The 21,132-nt window shown below is 38.1% G+C and overlaps 1 protein-coding gene across 1 annotated transcript in view; it reads left to right on the plus strand.

Moving 5' to 3' along the window:
* LOC134531891 (uncharacterized) overlaps positions 1-21,132 on the plus strand; it is a 102,486-nt gene that overhangs the window by 44,175 nt on the left and 37,179 nt on the right. Inside the window, exon 2 of the mRNA XM_063367907.1 lies at positions 20,231-20,411. Within this exon, the coding sequence (XP_063223977.1) occupies positions 20,277-20,411 (135 nt within the window). The 5' untranslated portion in view covers positions 20,231-20,276. The remainder of the gene's footprint in view (positions 1-20,230; positions 20,412-21,132) is intronic.

Here is a 21,132-nt window from a genome sequence, read left to right on the forward strand (position 1 = left end):
GAACCGCGGACGTGTCACCGCGTAGTGTAGGGACCGTAACACCCACTCCTCTGCCCCCCCCCCCCCACCTTTCTCCCCTCCTTTACCAAACAACTCAACGTACAAAGACGATCCGGTTCAATCTCCGATGATGTCCCCCGCGGTTTCTCTACCGTATAGTAAATATTAATAAATAAATAAGTTATGTAAAGTGTATCACCAGAATGACCTTAAAACAACGTTTAGTTTCCTCTCTTTGTGTGTTGAGCAGTTATCTGTAGAATTCGCCTTACTATTTGTAGAGAGGCTGGAATGCATACCATAATAGGCATGAACTATTTTATTATTGAGCAATAATTAGGGACAGGAAAATTTCACAGATATTTCCAGGATAGACCCATCAGTCTTTCTCTTAATCAGGTTTAAGGTCACGTGGTAATTGGCTGTTGACTTTGTATACATTTGAACTGGTTTGCCTTTGATACGATACTTCTTTGGTTGAAGCTCAGAGTCCGCCACCTAATCGGTCATCCAATAGTAGAAGCAGCACGAAAGTGTAAGTATTGAAGTTTAGCCTATCACGAAATTAATCCGTGAACTTTTCGAGGTCTCTAACCATAAGTATAGTCACGATTATTTCCCTGATTCATTTGGTATAATAATAGACTTTAAACATATATATGTGCTATAATTTGGTTATTCAACTACAGATCTCTTGATACGCCCTTGACCACCCTGAGTTAGTTACAAGCAAGGAGGAGAAATGATTACCCGATTACATGAAACCCGCCAAAAGCTGCGACCTTGCTATTGACCAATGAGCACTCTAAATAAATAGGCAAGTAGAAAAATATCCTGGAGTGAAGTCAATCCACGAAATAGTCTTGGCTGCAAATATAAATAGTTTTCACATTCCCTGAAGGACAAGAAAACATCAACAGCATTCCAAAATACAGAAGACCCAATCACATGCAATTCGCGGCTGAAAGGTAAACTGTGGCAGCATCCAACGGACAATAGACACCGAATCGTCTGCGCCTCTTCTGCAGATATGACCACAATGAACCAAAAAGACTCTGGGATAGTGAAACAATCTCAACAAAATCAATATCCAGGTAATGGCATCCTAGTCAGCAGGTCTCACAAGTCAGTAGCCGATGAGTAGAGATTCTGAAATTTAGCGGATTCGTTTGGTCTCAAGGTAGACTGCAAACATGTATGCTTTTGAATTACTTTCATGTCAGGATCACAAATATTTCGACACTACTCTCTACGACTGAGGGCCAGTCAACTACCAACCAGCTGTGGAGTGGCCGAAATCACACAGACCCACTCAAGAGAAGGGGAGTGAGTAGCTGCAGTGAGAAATCAGTAGGGACTGCAAAATTCGTGTTTTATTGACCTGCAGGATGGACTCCACGATCCTATGCATACTCAGGCAAACTTCACCTGTTCACTGACTGCTCATTTGTGAGTCAGGATGACACCTGGGTAACTTGTGATTCGTTTCTTCTTTGGTCTGAGGGTCTCTGATTGGCTCAGAGTCCTCCAGATTGAATTTTAGCATACAACTAAATGAATCCGAAAAATATTTCCGGACCTTAGATATCAGCCGATATGAAAGCATGTGAGGGTGGAGTATACATAGGACTGTGAATTTAAGTCTGGTCCATAATGAACCCGCGATATCTTCGGGTTTCTACCAATGAGGTGACATTAGCCTAGGGTAGAGACCGGAAAAATTCGCGGATTCATTTCGTGATAGGCTGAAATTCAAACATGTGTATAATTCTGCTGGTTCTGCTATTGGCTCGCGGTTTAACTGGAGATCTCTGGGCCAATGAGAGACTATCGACCAAAGAAGCGTCGAATCACAAGCTACCCAGTGGAGACGACTCACAATTTAGTAACCAATGAACACGCGTGTTTACTTGAGAAGTGAAGAGGATAATGGAGGCTATCCTAGAGGTCATTGAATCCGCGAATTTTTCCGGTCCCTAGCCTAGGGCCATGTATTTTTCGCGAAATAATCTGATCACTAGAGACATGCAAAATTCACGGATTCATTTCGCGATAGGCTAGCATCAAAACAACTATACCTTCGTACCGCTTCTGCGATTGGCCCACATTTTATCCGGGGAACTGTGAGCCAATGGGAAACATTAAACCAAGAAAGTGCCGAATTACGGACAGCCTAGTTGAGACGTCTCACGCGTCAGTAGCCAATGAACAGGTGTCATTTCCGCGAGTATTTAAAGGACTGTGGAGTCTATCCTAGAGGTCAATGAATCCGCGAATTTTGCAAGTCTCTACTGATCACTCATTAGACTGCAATAAGGTATGCCCGCGCTAGCGATTGTTTCCTTGTGATTGGCGGACGTCTGCGAGGGAAGTCATTGCCTTATTTGGCCGATCCACCATTCAAGACGTGTTTGCTCTCGCATTGAATTACTGTGATTCGTGTGCCTGGATGGTGAAACACAGATCTCGCAACCATGTTTTACCATACAGCTAGTCTCGAAATCTTTTCGCAAGTGAAATACATGTTCCTATTTATTAGTCTAGCACGCTTTAATATGCATAGGTAGAGACCCGGAAAATTCGCGGGTTCAATGACCTCCAGGATAGACTACAATATCCTCTACACACTCGGGCAAATGCCAACTGTTCATTGGCTGCTGACTTGTGAGTCGTCTCGACTGGGTGGCCTGTGATTTGACACTTCTATGAGTGAAGGTCTCTAATTGGCCCTCAGTCCTCCAGATTAACAGTGAACCAATGACAGAAGCAGCACTAAGGTATAATTATTTGAATTTTATCATAACACGAAATGAAACCGCGAATTTTCCGGGTCTCTATGCATAGGACTGTGGACCTTAATCTGGTAGTCAAACACAACGCCAAACTGAAGAATTGCGGTACCAGTATTGAAAGTAACTCCCGAAAGTAACTCCCGTCAATTGCTGGGCTAACTAAATACAATTAGAAGGGACTGAAGAATTCCGTAGTTTTTACTTACCTCTATGATAAACGCACTCAAGCAAATGCCACCTTCTCATTGACTACTGAATCGTGGAATCTGTTATCTAGTTGTTCGTTGTTCGATGATTCTTGTTTTATTATTTTAGGAATTTTTTTTCTGAAAGTGTTCTTGATCAACTATGACCCAATCACAGAGACATGAAACAAGTAAAAGTATATTGAATCAAACTTATGGAATGAATACGTGAAATTTTCCTGTCTCTAACAATTAGTCAATGGCTGATTCCTTCCACAATTCCCTTTATTTCTGTGCATGTTTCTGATGATTTCGTCATCGTTTACGCTTAACGCCATCCTTACTAATCAATACTAATATTATAAATGCGAAAGTAACTCTGTCTGTCTGTCTGTTTGTTACCTTTTCCCGGCTGAACGGCTGAACGGATCGTAATGAAATTTGGCAAGGAGATAGATTATATTCTGGGGATGGACATAGGCTATCTTTTGTCCAAAAAAAATTTTAAACGGGTTAAAAAAAATATATCTTAATTTTATGTAACGTGTGTCATAGATATACAAACTGTTAGTGTCATTCCTCTATGTCTGCCGAGCAATAGCTTTCAAGCCATTACGTTACGTTTTGCTATTTTAAGGAACTAAGTAGAGAGTAAGAAAAAAAAAATATCTTGACAGTTTGTAGTGTCGCCATATTTGTTTCAATTTTCAATACCGTTTTTGTATATTACAATTTAAATTAGAAGACCAGAAATATTTATCAATTATGTAATATATTGTTGAAAAATTTGAATTTTACTATTTCAGGTAGGTCGATTTTTTTTATTAATTAGAATAGTTACGTGTATTTGCCATCTTCCTTTATTTCATATTAAACATTATGTTTGGTTGAGTGTGAGATAATTTTATTTATGTATGTTTTAATTTCATTTATTTTCTTATATATATATATATATGTGTGTGTATATTCTTACCTACCTACTTCTATTAAATTTCAGGTGGATGTTAACATTGTCATTCCAGTTGAATAAATTTTTTTGACAAATTAGTTGTTATTTATACTTTTTGTTTCATTTTGGACAATGTTTTTTTTTTTACTTAATTCAAAGATTTGTGGTGTGTACAGGGAGTGATATCTCTATTAATTTCTATACTCCTTTGGATAAGCGGAATATGTCCACCACAGTTTTACATATCAACAAATCCTACAAATGTTTTAAACATTATGACAAATAAAAAATAACATCCTTAGTTTTTTTTGGTGTGTATAGTTTGAAGTTTAATATCATGTATGTACGTAAATTCTTAAACATAGAGTTATTTATTAATTTATATAGAAAATTATTCATAGGTAGGTAATAAGTTTTCCTTTATATCTCTTTCGATTTGGAGTGTTTCCGAGCCATTCGGGGTTCTCAACATCACCCCCTCCCCCCCCCCCCCCTCCCCCAGGTGGTTAATGCCCCAAAATTTCGAAAGTTTAAAATTTTTAAAAAATCTTTCTCTTTCAATTTTAAGCGTTTTCTAGCCATTCAGGGTCCTAGAACCCCCCGCCCCCCTCTGGGAAAAAGCCCCAAAATTTCGATAATTTTAGGAAGTTCAAATATCTATTCTTTCGAGATGGAGTGTTCCCAAAAAAATTCGAGGTCCTGAACCTCCACCCCCCCCCCCCCCAACTCCCTTTTCCCAAAAGTGAAAGCCACAAAATTTCAAAAAATTGGAAAAAATTGGAGAAAATTGTATTAAAATTAAGTCATTACGAACTAAAGTGTCCGGGTCATGGTGGAACTTTTACCCAAAGTCGACTTCGCACCCAATTTTGTGGGAGGGGGGGGGAGTGAAAAACTCCAAAATTACGAAAAATTTCAAAAATTTCTTAAATTTAAGTATACTTTTTTATTATTTGGAGTGTTTCCGAGCCATTCGGGGTCCTCAAACTACCCTCTCCCCACAAGGATTCAAAGACCCAATAATTAAAAAAATTCCCAAAATTTCCAAAAACCTATTCTTTTTTCGATTTGGAGTGTTTACGAGCCATTCGGGGTCCTCAACATCACCCCCCCCCCCCAGGGGTCAAAACCCCAAAATTTAAAAAATTTCAAATATCATTCTTTCGATTTTTATTGTTTCCCAGCCATTCAGGGTCCTCAAAATCACCAAAAGCCCCAAAATTTCGACAATTTCAGGAATTTCAAATATCATTTCTTTCGAGATGGAGTGTTCCAAACCTTTCGAGGTCCTGAACATCCACTTTCCGCAAAAGTGAAAGCCCCAAAATTTCGAAATACAAGAATATATATAATTGGATTTTGGTATGTATGACGTCGATAAACTATAACACCGTTTGACCGATCGCCATGAAAGTTGGCACATCGAAGTGTTTTTATCATCCATTTTTTTTGTAACTCGCCTCTAGATGGCGCTGTAGCGCATCAACTTCTAAACCTTTCAACCGATCGCCATGGGTAAACAGAAAATCATAGGTCACAGATACACAAACAGTAATTATGTGTCATTTCTTAATGTCCAACACACTGGACATATCGCTATCCATTTTGCTGTAACTCGCGGACAATATATCACCCGATGTTCAGCCCGGGCAAAGCCGGGTACTGCAGCTAGTAGTTAAATAAAACGAACATTTTACTGCTTGACTGCTAAAATCACTGTTAAAAACTTGTGTCATGGCACACTTTACTAGCATACTTGTTGACTGAGTTTAGACAACGTGAGTCTGAGTTCATCCGAAAAGCTTTGGTAGGTTCATCGAGGACAAAAATATTATTTGAAAACACGTATTCAACTTATTTCTAATGTCTAGAGACAGGAACCATTCGTGGAATACCTTTAAGCTGCTTTTTATATTGGCTCACTGTTCATTTGGATAAGTCTGGGCCAATGTGAAACCCTCAAACAAAGAAGAATCGAACACAGGCACACCAGTTGATGAGTCACACGTCAGCAGCCAATGAACTGGCCTTTTTTGCACGATTATACAGAATACTGAATATTCTATCCTAAATATCATCGAAACCGCGAATTTTTCCAGTCCCAGCTAATGTCCTTCCCACGATTGATTGAACGCTTTTAAGTTAGTGTAAAAGAGCTGATTTATTGCAAATAAAATATTAAGTATTTAAGGCCGAAAACTAAGCGACTGGATAGTGTTTACATAGACAGAGTTCTAAAACTACCGCAAAAAATGTCACTGTTTTCAAATGATTTCATTGAAATGATTATAAGAACCCGTCACAAAATTTTACTAAAAATAAGCGGGTGTTGCCACAAATAGTTTAATAAAATTATTTTACTGCAGCAAATGTTTTGTGGTAGTTTTTTTTTAAACGTTGTTGGTTTTAACACTAACCCGACGCTTAGTTTTCCATCTTAAATACTTTATCAATTATTTTTAATGCACCAGTTGTTTCACTCCAACTTCGGAAGCATCTATCTACCCACCTTGAAAAAGACTGGACCATAAATCCCATTTATTTGTAAATATCTTAGCTCTCTGTATACAGTATTTGGTTGGAGTAATTTCTATAAATGGAACGTAAGTCGATGAATGGAATAATGACATAAAGATGGCGGACCTAGGTGTAGCAACATAAACTTTTATATAGTAGTCACTTGCGTAAACTTTAGGGTACATACCAAACGTATTGGTGTGCCGAATGAAACTTTATGATCGTGAAACTACCCCAGAATATATTTGGTAAACTAAAATAGTTATAGTTAAATTTAAACTGAAGTTTTAAAATACCTCAGGAATCTGGCATTACAATGTTTATAATTTATAATGCATGTTCTTACGATGTGTAAACGGGCTCGGAACAGCAGAGGTAAAGCACGGGATTGTTGATCTCAAAGGAAGTGGTTCGAAACTCGTCAATGAAAACTGTTTATTTTTTTAATAACATTATAAATTTATAATGTTGAATTAGCTAAATAAGGTATTTGTCTGTAGTAATTATTTACTACGTACTGATTTTAGTCGTTTAGGCGAAAACCAATAAACAAACATATTACACTTAGTGTTATATGTGTGTTTTAAAATATTTCAAGTTAATAATTTATTAACGTCATAGAAGTATGCTGAAACTTTAAAGTATTAACTGTTTGATAAATTTTTAACATAATGGACAGTATTTTAATAAACGTTTATTTGCAAAATGAGCAACATGATAACAAATGAATTTGCTCTTTAACCGAGGTCAGATGTTTACGCATCATTGGCGAGTACTGAAATTCTCGCTCACTTTTTTTTTTTTTTCGTTATGAACCCGCAGTCCAAGTTTGTCGCTCGAATTGGGACTCACCCTGTGGACTTACGTGTTACGTTGATTGTTTTCAGATTTTCAATCCCAAAATTGAAAAAAAAAAAATTCGAGATACTTCGTCAAGATTTAAAAAAAAATTGCATTTGATAGTTCTGGCTGTTATGATTCTTTACCAAGAATAAGCAAAACCATGGTTAAATATTGCATATTGGTGCTATTTAAATGCGTGAGGTTCTTGTTAATAGGCTTTTCTTTTCACACATGGCAGTTGTGACATGGAAGTGTCTTCGTACCAGAAAGTTGCCAACTCAGTGCTCATAAAATTCATAATGCCCGTTGTTTGAGAACGAACCTTTCCCCATTTACCTCGCCACATGGACATAGCGAAACGAGCGTTCGGCAAACTTGGGTTTTTCGTATACTCTTTCGCACGGGAGCGAACGATACTCGAAACCATTATTTACGCATCGTAAAGTCTAAACTACTTTATCGCTGGGCGTTAAGTCAATGTTGACGTCACTCCCCACACCTAAACAAACGAGCACGTGAAATATTCTGGTGGCGTCTCTTCGTGTGGGCACCACGTCTTGTTTTTATTCGACGGCGAGTCGAAACGACACGCCTGTGAAACCTGCGTAGCTTACTAAATAACGCTTCTGTTCTCCCCTCCCCCCTTTCCAATACTTCAGCTAGAATTGAAGGAAAAATACCTTGAACTTTGACAGCCTATATTGCTGTTATTCAAAAGTCTTGTATGCGTTCCTTTTTTTAATGTGTGTAACATCTTAGCTCTCGGTATACGACATTTGATGGGAGTAATTTCGTGAATGGAACGGAAGGCTGTGATGGATGGTGCGAACCAAAGTTCACAAAGCCAAAGGGAAACATTATCTTTTTAAATGTTCAAATGAATTTTAATACAATTTCTTGGTGAAAATGACGTCCAAAGCCGGGGTTTAGTAATTTTCAAGTCTGTTTTGTTATTTCTTACTCGTTTCCTGGCGGTTATTGTACACGCAAATACAACATAAGAATCTTGTAACACTTAAAAATACTTTTTTTTTCCTTATCAAATGGAACATTTGCATATTGCTGTGCCGCAGGAAACCAATAAAAAATGTACATGATAATTGAAAAACAATTTTTCAGGTGTTTCAATTCAAAGAAAACTTTTCTTAGTGACAATAAAACATTTTAAAGACAAACATTTAAGAGTGTTAATGCAAAAGAATCTATCTGTGAATACTGAATAAAAATTTGATCTATGGCGAAATGCAACTACAAGATACCTTAAAATAAAAATTCATGCTTTCATTCATTTTACGTGAATTCCCCTTAGGATATTGTCAGCCATTGACGGGCATATGGAGATTGGTACAGCATGTGCTAATATAGCTTCAAAATTATAATATCTGTGTAAAAGTTATCAAAACGTTTTGCTGTAAAAACCCTGTCAGGGTTTCTATTTCAATTTTCTTCAAAGGATTTTTTTAAAAATCATAGTTATAACATGTAAAAGGCAAATTTCGTATTAAACCAAGAAAGTCACACTTTTTCCAGCAATTATTTTCATATAAATAATTTATATTAGGAAACATCATAACTTGAACTTCGTTTATTTTTGCTAGATAACGTTTTAAACATTGTTCAAAAAAATATTTTGCATCAATCATTGTTTAAGTCACAATATTAAAATGTCTAGTAGACGAAGCTATTTTAACCATGTTTATCTGAAGTTTTAAAGTTATCACGTAGAGACCGGAAAATTTCGCGAATTCATTTCGCGATAGGCTAAAATACAAATAGTTATACCTCACTGCTGCCTCTGCTATTGGCTCACAATTCACCTGGATGACTCTGGGCCAATGAGAAACAACCAACCAAAGCTTTATCGAATCAGAGGCTGCTACGTTGGGACTTCTCACAAGACAGCAGCCAATGAGTGGGTTACATTTGACCGAGTGCACGTAGAACTATGGAGTTCATCCTACAGGTCATTGAACCCGCGAATTTATCCGGTCCCTAGTTATCAGTCTGTTTGTGCCTAATGACGGGCACAGATGCCAGTTCCCGAAACGTACCAACTTTTTTTTTTTCATAGGAAGACTACTACTGTGTTCGTCGGTACTATCGTCGTTGTATTATCAATATTGCCTGTTTATTTTATATCATTGTGTTTGTGTGTTAACTGCGTTGTCCAGGTTTATTGTCAGTCTGCATTTACTGTTATTGTTGAAACTGTCTCGTCGTTGCTAGCCCAATGTGTTCGTCTGCGCTGTTCATAATGTTCTATGACTAGGGACCGGAAAAATTTGCAGTTTCGATGGCCTTCAAGATAGACGGCACATTCACCTGTACACTTGGGCAAGTAACGCAAGTTCATTGGCTGCCGATTTGTAGTCGTCTCAGCTGGTTTGTCTGTGATTCGATCCTTCTTTGGTTGAGGGTTTATAACTGGTTGAGATTTGTCAAGATGAACAGTAAGCCAATAGTAAAATCATCTAAAGGGTATATGTGTTTGAATTCTAGCCTATTGCCAAATGAATCTGCGAATTTTTCTGGTCTCTATCTATGACTAATTTCCTTCCACGGAATTTTTGTGCTGTCTGATATTTAAATTTTGATGGTGTTCGTATGTGCTGTGCTGTCCATAATACCTGTTTAATTTCATCTTTCGGTCCATCTGTTTGACAGCAGCCTATTTAGGCTTGTTCTCTGTGGGTTTGTGTTTTCATTTTTATTTCTTATTTTGCATTCTTGAATGTTGTTTTTTTGTTCGTGACAAACAGAGCAAAACTGCAATGTCGCTTATCCAAAAAAAATTGTATTAATTAAAAATTCCTCGTTGCTAGGGGAGTGCATATTTCGCGAAAATATTCCGAGAATTATTGAAAATTAAACATGCTGTAGCATCTTCTGTGTTTTGTTATTGGGCGAGCTTCTTTCAGGCAAATTTCTACTGTTAGAACAGCAATTTCAGTGATTCATCGCTGAATCAATGGCTCGGTCGAATAACGCAGAGACTTCCTTTTTTTCACAAGGACAGTTCTAGGAAACCATGTAGTCAACGATATCACTTGTAAGACTATAAGGCAGAGCTTTGTAAAATTGCATATAGAACAATTTTACGAATTATATCGTTGGCAAAAGGGTTTCCAAGGATTTAACCTTGTAAAATATTCAAAAAAAGAATTTCCAGTGAGTGGCCACCAATCTCTTGGATGTAACCGCTGGTGCGAGGTACACCTTGTTGCAATCTAACCGACCGTTCAGATTTAATTTTTCTTTTTCGCGTAAAAAAAATACCTGCCCATGTACCATTTTCGCAAGAATCATTTAAATAACGCGCCTTGGAAACCTACTGGGATGTCATGACTGTAGTACCTAGATGAATCCGTGCGTCCTTGGAACCAGTTCCAGTGCCGCGCGCCGGAGGCCGAAAGATTGCGCTCGCAGGGTTATTGTTAGGGACTGGAAAAATTCGCGGGTTCAATGACTAGGATAGACTCCACGATCCTGCGCATACTCGGGCAAACGTCGCCTGTTCATTGGCTACTGACTTGTGATGCGTCTCAATTGGGAGACTTGTGATTCGATATTGCTTTGACTGAGGGTCTATAATTGGCCCACAGTCATCCGGGTTAACATTTAATCAATAGCAGATGTTGCGTATCGCGAAAAGAATCCGCAATTTTTTCTGGTCTCTAGTTATTGTCGCCTTCGCGAGTTCGTTTGCCCGCGGGGCGCGGCTAGGCGGTTGGAAGGGGGAATGGCTTGAGCGTGTGTGCGTGTATGTGTGTGTGTAGCTCTTCTGAGGCCGAAGACACGCCCAGGTGTGTGTGTGTGTGTGTGCGCGCGCCTCCGCCTCCCCTCCTCCCCCCCCCCCCCCACCCGGGGAGGTCAGCAACCCGGGTGCCGGACTGCAAACAGAAGGCGTCGCGGCGACCCCGAACGCCACCCTGTCATATTCCCCGAAACAGAGCGACGACGATCGAACAGCGCGCGTGGCGGTCGAATCGGGAATGTCCCCCCCCCCCCCCCCCCCGCGGCTAACGGTGACGCGAAGCTGCCGCGTGTCGCCGTGCTGCTAAAACGCTACACTGTTAAAAAAAAAAGATTGTCTGTAAAAACTGTTTACGGACGATAGTTTAACGTGACATCGTAATAACAAAACATTGATGAAATGATTGCATTCTTTTATGAATAAAATTGAATCATTTTTATTGAATTATCTCTATTTTGTATGGATACAAAGAAGGAGTGAAATGAAATCTACAATTTAATTGATACATTTACTTTTATTTGCACTCATTAATTCAAATATGTTTATTACTTTAACGAAGATATTATTTTAACTATAACTTTTATACATGTTTGTTATTTAACTTCTTCAAATCTGTGTTATTCTGTTAAGGATAGGACGATGATAGGAAAAGTAGGAAACGAATGGGAGTGTTTCAAGTTTAATGTGCCTCTAAAAAGTCAAATCGATGGTTGTTCCAATCGAGTGGAAGAGAGATAGATGCGGCGCAAGCGTACAATGAGCGTAACGGGACAATGTGCGTTACGGGACAATGTGCGTAACGGACACTTTTTCGTGCATGCAGCCGGCGTTCATGGTTTTATTAGACGTTGTCACGTCAAAAAAAAAAAACATTTTACCTTGATCTTCACTAAGAACGCTGGTTTCAAAACCTACCTTTAATTCACGGTTATCTTCGTAAATTAACAGGTGAAGAAAGCACGAATCCATAAGAATAATCTCGGTACACCAACAAAAAAAAAATTCTAAAATTTGTTCATACTTTATACACTTTCCTGTTTACCCTGCTTACCACGTAGCACGTTGGCTTCTAATGTGGAATACGCCGTAGTGTTTGCGAAGAATAAGCTAACAGAAATGACGAAGAACTCTCCATATATGTCAGGTAATTTCTTCATTAAACAGTCCGTAAATTTCACTGTATTTTCTAACAGTGATCAGGCCCAGAAATTTTCGTTGATTCATTCGGTGTCAGACTCATATCCTCGGTTCTGTCAGGGTCGTTGCCAAGATTTTGTGCAGGAAGGGGTTGAGTATGACAATTATGTCATTTCTGCTGCGTAACATCTGAGCTCTCGGTATTCGGAATTTGGTAGGAGTAACTTCGTGAATGCGACGGAAGTCGCATGGAACGTAAATGTGTAACAATCACGGTTCTGCAATCTGTAGCGATGGCGCGAACACAAATGCACAAAGTTTAAACTTTGCACACCTAACTTCCGAAACAAGGGGAAAGTCACTGTCTAGGTGAGATTTCGATAAAATAAAACCTTAAAGCAAACATCAAGGTGGTGCGCGAGTAGGTAGTATCGGATAATTACCAGTAAGTACTTTATGTCAGTTCCGTTTTTCTATGGTCCGAATAAAAATGGTGGCGTGCGAGTAGAGAGAGATAGAGATAGAGAGAGTTATAGAGAAATACAGAATTATGGAGAGAGGTATAGATATATAGATTTGCATAGAGGTATAGATCTAAAGATATATAGAGTGATATACTTAAATGTATAGATTAATATAAATATAAATGTATATATTGAGGAGATAGATACATAAAGAGATAAAAATAAAAAGTTAGAGATGTACAGCTTTATTAATATATAGATATATAGAAATGTATGAAGATACATATTGAGGTATATACAGATGTGGATATATAGTGAGATATAGAGATATAGATAGAGATGTGGAGATTTGAGAGATATGGAGTGATATGGAGGGATGAATATAAAGAGATAAAGAGATATTAAGATATATAGAGTTATAAAGACATAAAGAGAGATAGAGAGATGCTTTGTATGTGTGTAAAAACATCTTAAACAATTACAAAAATATTACAAAGAGGCATTGCAACGCATGTCGGGCATTATTAAGTTTTAAATATTAATGGATAAAAGAGTGTAAAGGCATAAAAACTATTGAAACAACATGGCGTCATTCAGTTCTAACTATTCTTCTTGATACCACATAACATATGCTTCCAAAAGATAACATCTTCGTATTTTTTTTCTTTAAATTACTTTTAGTACTTCTTATTCAATTTTCTTTCAATGTTTTTTTTATAAATCAATAATTTCAAATTTTTAACGCAAAATTCAAATAAAAAATAAGAGCCACATTTTCATTAAATTGTTTCCATAGAAATAATTTATTTTAATATATATTGTACCTTCAATAGTGTTTATATCCGTCCCAGATAATATTTTAAAATTTGTTATAAACAATATTTTGGTTGAGTATTTAATAAAGAATACCTCTGAAACTCTGTCACAACATTAAAATGCCCAGCAGGCGAAACTGATATAGTTTCTCTAACTCTAAAGGCGAGTAGGAAGTAAAGACGCAAAAAAGAAGAGAATAATGGTGAAGAAAAATGAGTTGGTATTATCGCACAAGAATAATCTTGGAGTGTTAACAAAACCTTTCAATGATCATTAATTGTACATAAGTAACACTATTTTTTTCTTCTACTCGGTGTAAATTGTTTACTAAAGAACCGCTAACTTAGAAGATAAGAGTCCAGCATAGTTCATACTAAGGTACAATTGCCTGAACTACGAAGATCCCATGGAATTTATTCTTCTTTTAAAAGTCGTTAATCTACTAAAATATTAACACTTTAGTAAATCAATAATTCGTCCTTATAATCACTTCTAAACGAAGCACAATGTTAGTTGTAAGATCAGTTATGTATTAGAATACCTTAATGCGCCTGGCTTTGTAACGAAACCTTTCATATATCATAAAATGAGCATTGGTAATGTTATGGAGCATGTTAAAGCCTTGATTATTGGTTTCAATTACTGATGTGGCTAAATTTTTTCTGTACGCCAAACCTATAGCTCTGATATCAGAAACTTCAACTCAGTTTGACATAATGCTGGAGTACAGCAGTTTTAAATCGAAGATAATTAATCATGCCGTTTTTTAATTGTTGGTATAAAAAAATCTTTTTAATAAAACTCTAACACTTACTGGCAATTAACGCGTAGCTTCAACTGGTGGGTTGAGAAGGATTAAATTGTGGATAGGAGTTCCTTGTATAGCGTAGGTAAGTTCTAAGAAAGGAATTATATAAAAATTCATCACCTAAGGAGGTTAAATAGGGGATGAAAGTTTGTGTGGAAGTTTGTCACTTTTAAAGTTATAAATACGGAAATCGGTGTTTAGGATTCTGTTAGTAAATAGAGTCAGTTATGTCAGCGTTTTTGTTGATTCATTAAAAATGAGGATCAAATACTTCCCCATCGGGCACACGGCTAGTAAATGAATAAAAGTATTAAAATACGTATGCAGGCTCTTTTCTCGCTGAACACAGATAAGACGTCCACAGTAAAGGAAGTAAGTAACGTCCAAAGATAGTTGACACAAATGTCATTTATTTATAAAAAAAAAAAAATAATAATGGTTATTAATATCGATGTCCGTCAGTCCGAAGATAGTTGACAAAAATGTAATTTGTTTGTAAACAAAACGAAATGAAAGTACATACATTTTTATCGGGGCTTTTGATTTTTCTTCTTTTCTTTTTTTTTTCTTTAATGCCCAACACGAACCAACTATTTGCTTGCACGTCAGCGGGAAGCTGTCCTTGGGCGATGAATGCTTGCCTCCTGACATTAAAACGTTGCGCGATGTACCGACGAAGGTCGGGGAAAATAAATTGCACGTTGCAAGCAAAGAGACGGAAGACACTTGTGTCACGACGAACACAAACTATCAACGATAAATTAGCAAACAAAAAAATTGACACTTTAAAAATACATATATATATATATATATACAGCCTTAACCTTGGAAGCAGCGACCCGCTGAAATTATCTCCACGATCTAAATGCGCCTGACTCAGCACACAGACCACGTGCTCAGGAGAGAAAGGTGTTGTTTATTCACCAATGTGATTAATTTAAAATTATGTGAACCCTGCTGGAAGCAAATTTAAGCAATATTCTTTTTCCCTTAATTTAATTTAAGATTTGTTGTTAAGTGCGTGGTTAGCTGACGTTAATACAACTAAAGAGGACCTGGGTGATTGATAGAATGTAATTCCACACGATTAATTCCAGAAACTTTTATAAAAGTTTATTTGATATTTCCCTTCAAATAAATGCTAAAAATTTTCACCGCAACGTTTTCAAGTCAAATAAAAAATTACAAAGAAACAGTTTTACCGTTCTTCTATAGAACACATCCCTGTATATTTCAGCTTAACACGTGTCACTTTTATTTTCCTTCGTAACGAGTATTACAAAAGTACTTTCAGCAAAGGAACGAGACTGCGCTCGTGCCTCGACTGTTCCCGACGTAACTATCATCACTGATTGGGAACAGAATTGGATCTGAAATTTGGCTTCTGCCGCTCCGTTGCCCTTGCGCCCTTGGGACGACGACCCACGGTTCACGATCATTCTTCCTGGGAGCGAGTCTTCCAGAGCTCTGCTCTGAAGCTGCGTTCCTTCCTGGAAGCTGACGCTCTCTGGGTTTTGACGTGACAACGTCTAATAAATCGATGAACGCCGGCTGCACGCACGAAAAAGTGTCCCGTTATGCACATTGTCCCGTTACGCAGTGTCCCGTTACGCTCATTGAACGCTTGCGCCGCATCTATCTCTCTTCCACTCGATTGGAACATCGATCGATTTGACTTTTTCGAGGCACATTAAACTTGAAACACTCCCATTCGTTTCCTACTTTTCCTATCATCGTCCTATCCTCAACAGAATAACACAGATTGGAAGAAATTAAATAGCAAACATGTATAAAAGTTATAGTTAAAATAATCTCTCCGTTAAAGTAATAATCATATTTGAATTAATGAGTGCAAATAAAAGTAAATTTATCAATTGAATTGTAGATTTCATTTCACTCCTTCTTTGTATCCATACAAAATAGTGATAATTCAATAAAAATGATTGAATTTTATTAATAAAAGTATGCAATCATTTCATCAATGTTTTGTTATGACGTCGTCACGTTAAACTATCGTCCGTAAACCGACTTTACAGACAACCAATTTTTTTTTCCTAACTTAACTAAAAAACAAAGTGTATTTGGGAGGGGTCTGGGTTACGGAGAGACTCTAAGTGCGTCTCAGGCCGAAGCCTAAACACGCTCTAATCATGCAGGGTGTCAGCCACGCAGGAGGGGTAGCATGCATCATGTGCTAGTCGGAAGATCGGCCAGTCGTGACTGCGATTGGCGCCACGACTAACTCCCCTCACTGAATATTCTACACTAAAACTATGCTAAGTTGGGCCCCAGGTAAAACCTGCATAGACACAGGGAAAACCCTGGGCACTCACATGCGGGATGCAAAAAATCATGTATTGTGCAAGCAGGTTGGTTACAGTAATCTGAAGGATGGTTCAGGAAGAAGAGTTGGACAGAGTATAAAAAAAGGTCTACAATGCTCGGGGAGGGGGGGGGGTGGGGGGGGGGGGGTTGGGCACTTGGACATTGCTGTCCGCATTATTTTTGGGTGGCACTGGTTGTTTCGGGTGGCGACTTTCGCTGTTTTCCGCCGAGTTGCCAGCCAGCCCAATTTTAATTTTAAGTGTGAAAGAAATTTTAACTAATCCTAACATGCCGCACAGTGCTGCCCTGCAAGCCACCTCCCCCCTTTTCTATCTCTCTCTCTCTCTCTCTCTCTCTCTCTCTCTCTCTCTCTCTCTGGTTCTCGCACACACCCTCTATTTATAGAGACCGGAAAAATTCGCGGATTCAATTACCTCTAGGATAGCCTCCATTATCCTCTGCATTTCTTAAGCAAACAAGTGTTTTCATTGGGTGCTAACTTGTGAGGCGTCTCCAATATGTAGCTTGTGATTCGATGATTCTTTGGTCGATAATCTCTCATTGGCCCAAAGAGCTCAAGTTAAACTGCGAGCCAATAGCAAAACCAGCAGAATTGTACACGTGTTTGGATTTCAGACTATCGCGAAATTTATCCGAGAATTTTTCCGGTCTCTATCTATTTATACTCCCCTGGCGGTGCTGACATCACAAAACTAATTATTTTCTGCGCAGTCAAACTATCGTGCAACTGGTCCCAGCACAAGGAACACAGCACCGGCGTTACGCCACAAAGAAAAAATTATCTATTCTTTAAAAAGATTCCTTTGGAAGCCAGTTGCCAAAAATTAGTTTTTAATTCTACAAGAAAGATTTTGTAACTTTGTACAACACATAATTATAGTTATTTTTGCATATATATAAATAAAGTTTTTCCGAAATAATAATATTTCTTACGAAAAAAAATGCTGCATAATTTTACATTTTAGTTGATGTTTCATTCAAGCTTTTTTTTCTGTAATGTAAAAGATAATTGAATATTCAGTAACTAGAGTTTGTTTTCTTATGCTTATTAGGTGCACGCAGATGATACCGGAAAGCTATTCAGGAAACGTTTTGCAAATAATTTTAACTTTTGGAGGTACTTGGACAACACTTAAGCATAAATTCCCGGGTAAGAATCCGAACCCAGTATTACTGGGATGTTTTTCACGTTCCATTTGCAAAAAAAAGAAAAGTACAGTGTAGGCGAGTCTACTCACCTCATGACACTTCGCATGCTCATGAGCCCGTCACATTTATGAGCGGTTACTTCGGAGACACGGGTTGTGGGTTCGAATCCTTGGTAAGTCATGGATTGGATATTCGACTAAAATGTTTGGTTTCATTGATGTGTGACATCTTAGTTATCGGTGTGCGGTGGGGGGGTAATTTCGTGAATGCAACGGAAATGCATAACACAAAGCAGGGGGAAAACACGCCCAGTCAATTTTTTTCGGTGCGGCCTATTGGCGCTGCAGCGTGTCTGCAAGCGCAAACATTCCCATGGCGTTCGAAAAGAGAGAGAGAGAGAGAAAGAGAAAGAGATAGAAGAGAGCTGTTTACCGTTCGTTCCGCTAAACATTAGTCTTAAACCGCGTTAAGAATTCTCATGTGATTTTTCTAAAACGTTATAAATACGTTGCGAAATAATCATTTATATTATAATAGGGAAATCTGGCAGAAGTTTTTCTGCCAGTGTTTATTTATTTACCTCTGTGTTTCTTAAAATGGATGTTTTTTAGAGCCTTTTAGAAAATAAATTTAAAAAATGAAACATTACTCATGTTGATAAGATTGTATTATTTATATTGTTATAGACTGATGACAAATTTCATACAGTTTTTTTTTATCAATAATTAAAGTAAAGGCTCTGATCCGGTTGGTTTCCCGGCGTGCCTCTTGCGCTTCAGATGTTTCAGCAGCTCTACTGGCTGGCAGTTGCCGCGCATTTCTGCTTGTCTTCCAAAGTTCGATATTTTGCATGGCATTTAAAATAAATTACAATATTTAATGCTTAGCGACAGTTAAGACGTCCACAGTAAAGTAAGTAAGTAACGTCCAAAGATAGTTGACACAAATGTCATTTATTTATAAACAAAAGAATAATGGTTATTCGTATAAATGTCCAGCAGTCCAAACATAGTTGACATAAATGTAATTTGTTTGTAAACAAATGAATAATGGTTATTCAAATTGATGTCCAGCACTTCAGACGGTAATGATGTTTCATTATAACTCACTCGCCAATTGCTAATCATAGTCACAATCACCATTTGTTGTTATTGAGGATTAAGGGCAGTAAACATCACAATATACCAATAAATTGTTTTGGCGATGGTTTGAATGGAATAGAAGTTGTTGCGATGCAGCGCTATCTAGTGGCGAGTTATTGCTAAATGGATACAGCGATAATATTCTCCAAGTACAAATAATTATATCTTATATAACCATTTTCTTGGTGATCAGTTTAACGGTATAGAAGTTGTTCCGCTGCAGCGCCATCTAGCGGCGAGTTACAAAAAACATGGATAGCATAAAACTCTTCTCCATGAAAAAAACACACTTCGATGAGCCAACTTTCCATATCCATGTGTCGTACAAAGTTATAATATCTTTATTTTAAGTATAACAAACTATTTATTGGTAACTAGTTTCCAAATGAATATTTTGTAAAAGTATAGAAAAAAATTTTCTGTATAGTAATTATCACGAGGGGATGTGTATTTCTCTCGAAAATAAACTGATCGCTCGTTAGACTGCAATCAGGTATGCCTGCGCTAGCGATTGTTCCTTTGTAATTGGTGGCCGTATGTAAAGGAAGCCATTGCCCTATATGACCGTGCGTTTTCCTCCGTGCTGAATGGGTTAGATTGGTGTGCTGGCATTGGACATGTACCTACCAAGCCAACTACTAAAAACACAGAACCTCCTACAAAGCTAAAACATGCCGAGGGACCGGAAAAAGTCGCGTTTTCAGTTACCTCTGGGATGGACTGAACAGTCATCTGTATAGTCATTGGTTGCTGACTGGTGAGACGTCTCAGCTGGGTAGACTGTCATTAAGGTTTTTTTTTTTAGGTGATGGTCTCTGATTGGCCAGGAGTAGTCCCCGTAAACTGCGTGCCAGGGTTTCAGTTTTTCCCGAGTATACACGGGACTGTTCAGTCTATCCTAGAGGTAATTGAAAACGCGAATTTTTTTCCCCTGTCCCTATACATACATACCTGGTCCGAAAATCCTTTCGCGAAAAAATTACATCAGTTATCATAAGTAGAGACCAGAAAAATTCGCGATTTCAATGACCTATAGGATGGACTCCGTGATCCTCTATGCACTCGGGCGAATTGCATCTGCTCAATGGTTACTGACTCGCAGCACCTGTTAACTGGGATGCTCGTTATTAGCTACTTCTTTTGTTAAAATTTTTTTATTGGCCCAAAGTCCTTCAGATATACTGTGGCCCAATCACCGAAGCAGCAATAATGCAAACTTTTTGGATTCTAGCCTATCTTGAAATGAATGCGGGAATTTTTCCGTTCCCTAATGATAAGTCTCGAAAACGTTAGTAGAAGTAAACGGTGTGTTCCGCCGCATGTTGCAGGCTTGCAGGGCGATGCGCGGCGCCAGCTGAGGGCGGCGGCGGGCGCATGGGGCGGCGTGCGGACGGCGGGGGCGGCGAGGAGCCGGCGGCGGCGCCGCTCTGCCGCTCGCACGAGGACCAGCTGCAGCCCCCTGAAGGCGGCTGGGGGTGGATGGTGGTGGTCGGCATGGCGCTCATGTTCGTGAGTGCCGCTTCACATAATTATAACTGGTTGCAATATATAATTTATTTTTTCTAAAAAATATTTTCAGATAACAAATTTGTAAAAACACAGTTAACATATCTGTATTCGGTATCGGACCTGACTTTTATTTTTTTACACGAAGATCGAATTAAAAAGTGCTAACATTACCACGATTGGACTAAATGCACCATGCGCAACATATGGGTTGTATCACAGAAATCATATTTTTAATATAACTACGAAACTAAATGTATTATTGGAGGGGACGAAATTGAAGACTTATTATTGGAGGGTACGTGTCCCCCCCCCCCCGTCCCCCCCGGTTTCGACGCCCATGCAACACTACCACTGTTTGGGGAAATAAATACATCTCTGAAATACTGGCGAAAAATTAATCCTCCAAGTATTTTCGCTTTATTTTTATTTATTTTTTTTTAATTGAAACTGTTCAAAGTTACAGAAAATTCCAATGATTTCACTGACTTTCCCATAAAGGAAATCAGCCTTTTTTTCGTCTCTTAAGGCAAATCAGAAAAAAAGCTAAATTTTTGTAATTCAGGTGACTAGGCTACTCTGTGTACACTCAGAGTAATATTATATATATATATATAACTTATGTTTATATACCACGTTTTTCCATTGCCCTATGATGCCTTATTTAGATCAAATGATTGTAAATTAAATCAAAAATTAGAGTTTTTTTGACATATTAGACTGT

The sequence above is a fragment of the Bacillus rossius genome, chromosome 5 (assembly GCF_032445375.1).
Source record: "Bacillus rossius redtenbacheri isolate Brsri chromosome 5, Brsri_v3, whole genome shotgun sequence".
NCBI lineage: Eukaryota > Metazoa > Arthropoda > Insecta > Phasmatodea > Bacillidae > Bacillus > Bacillus rossius.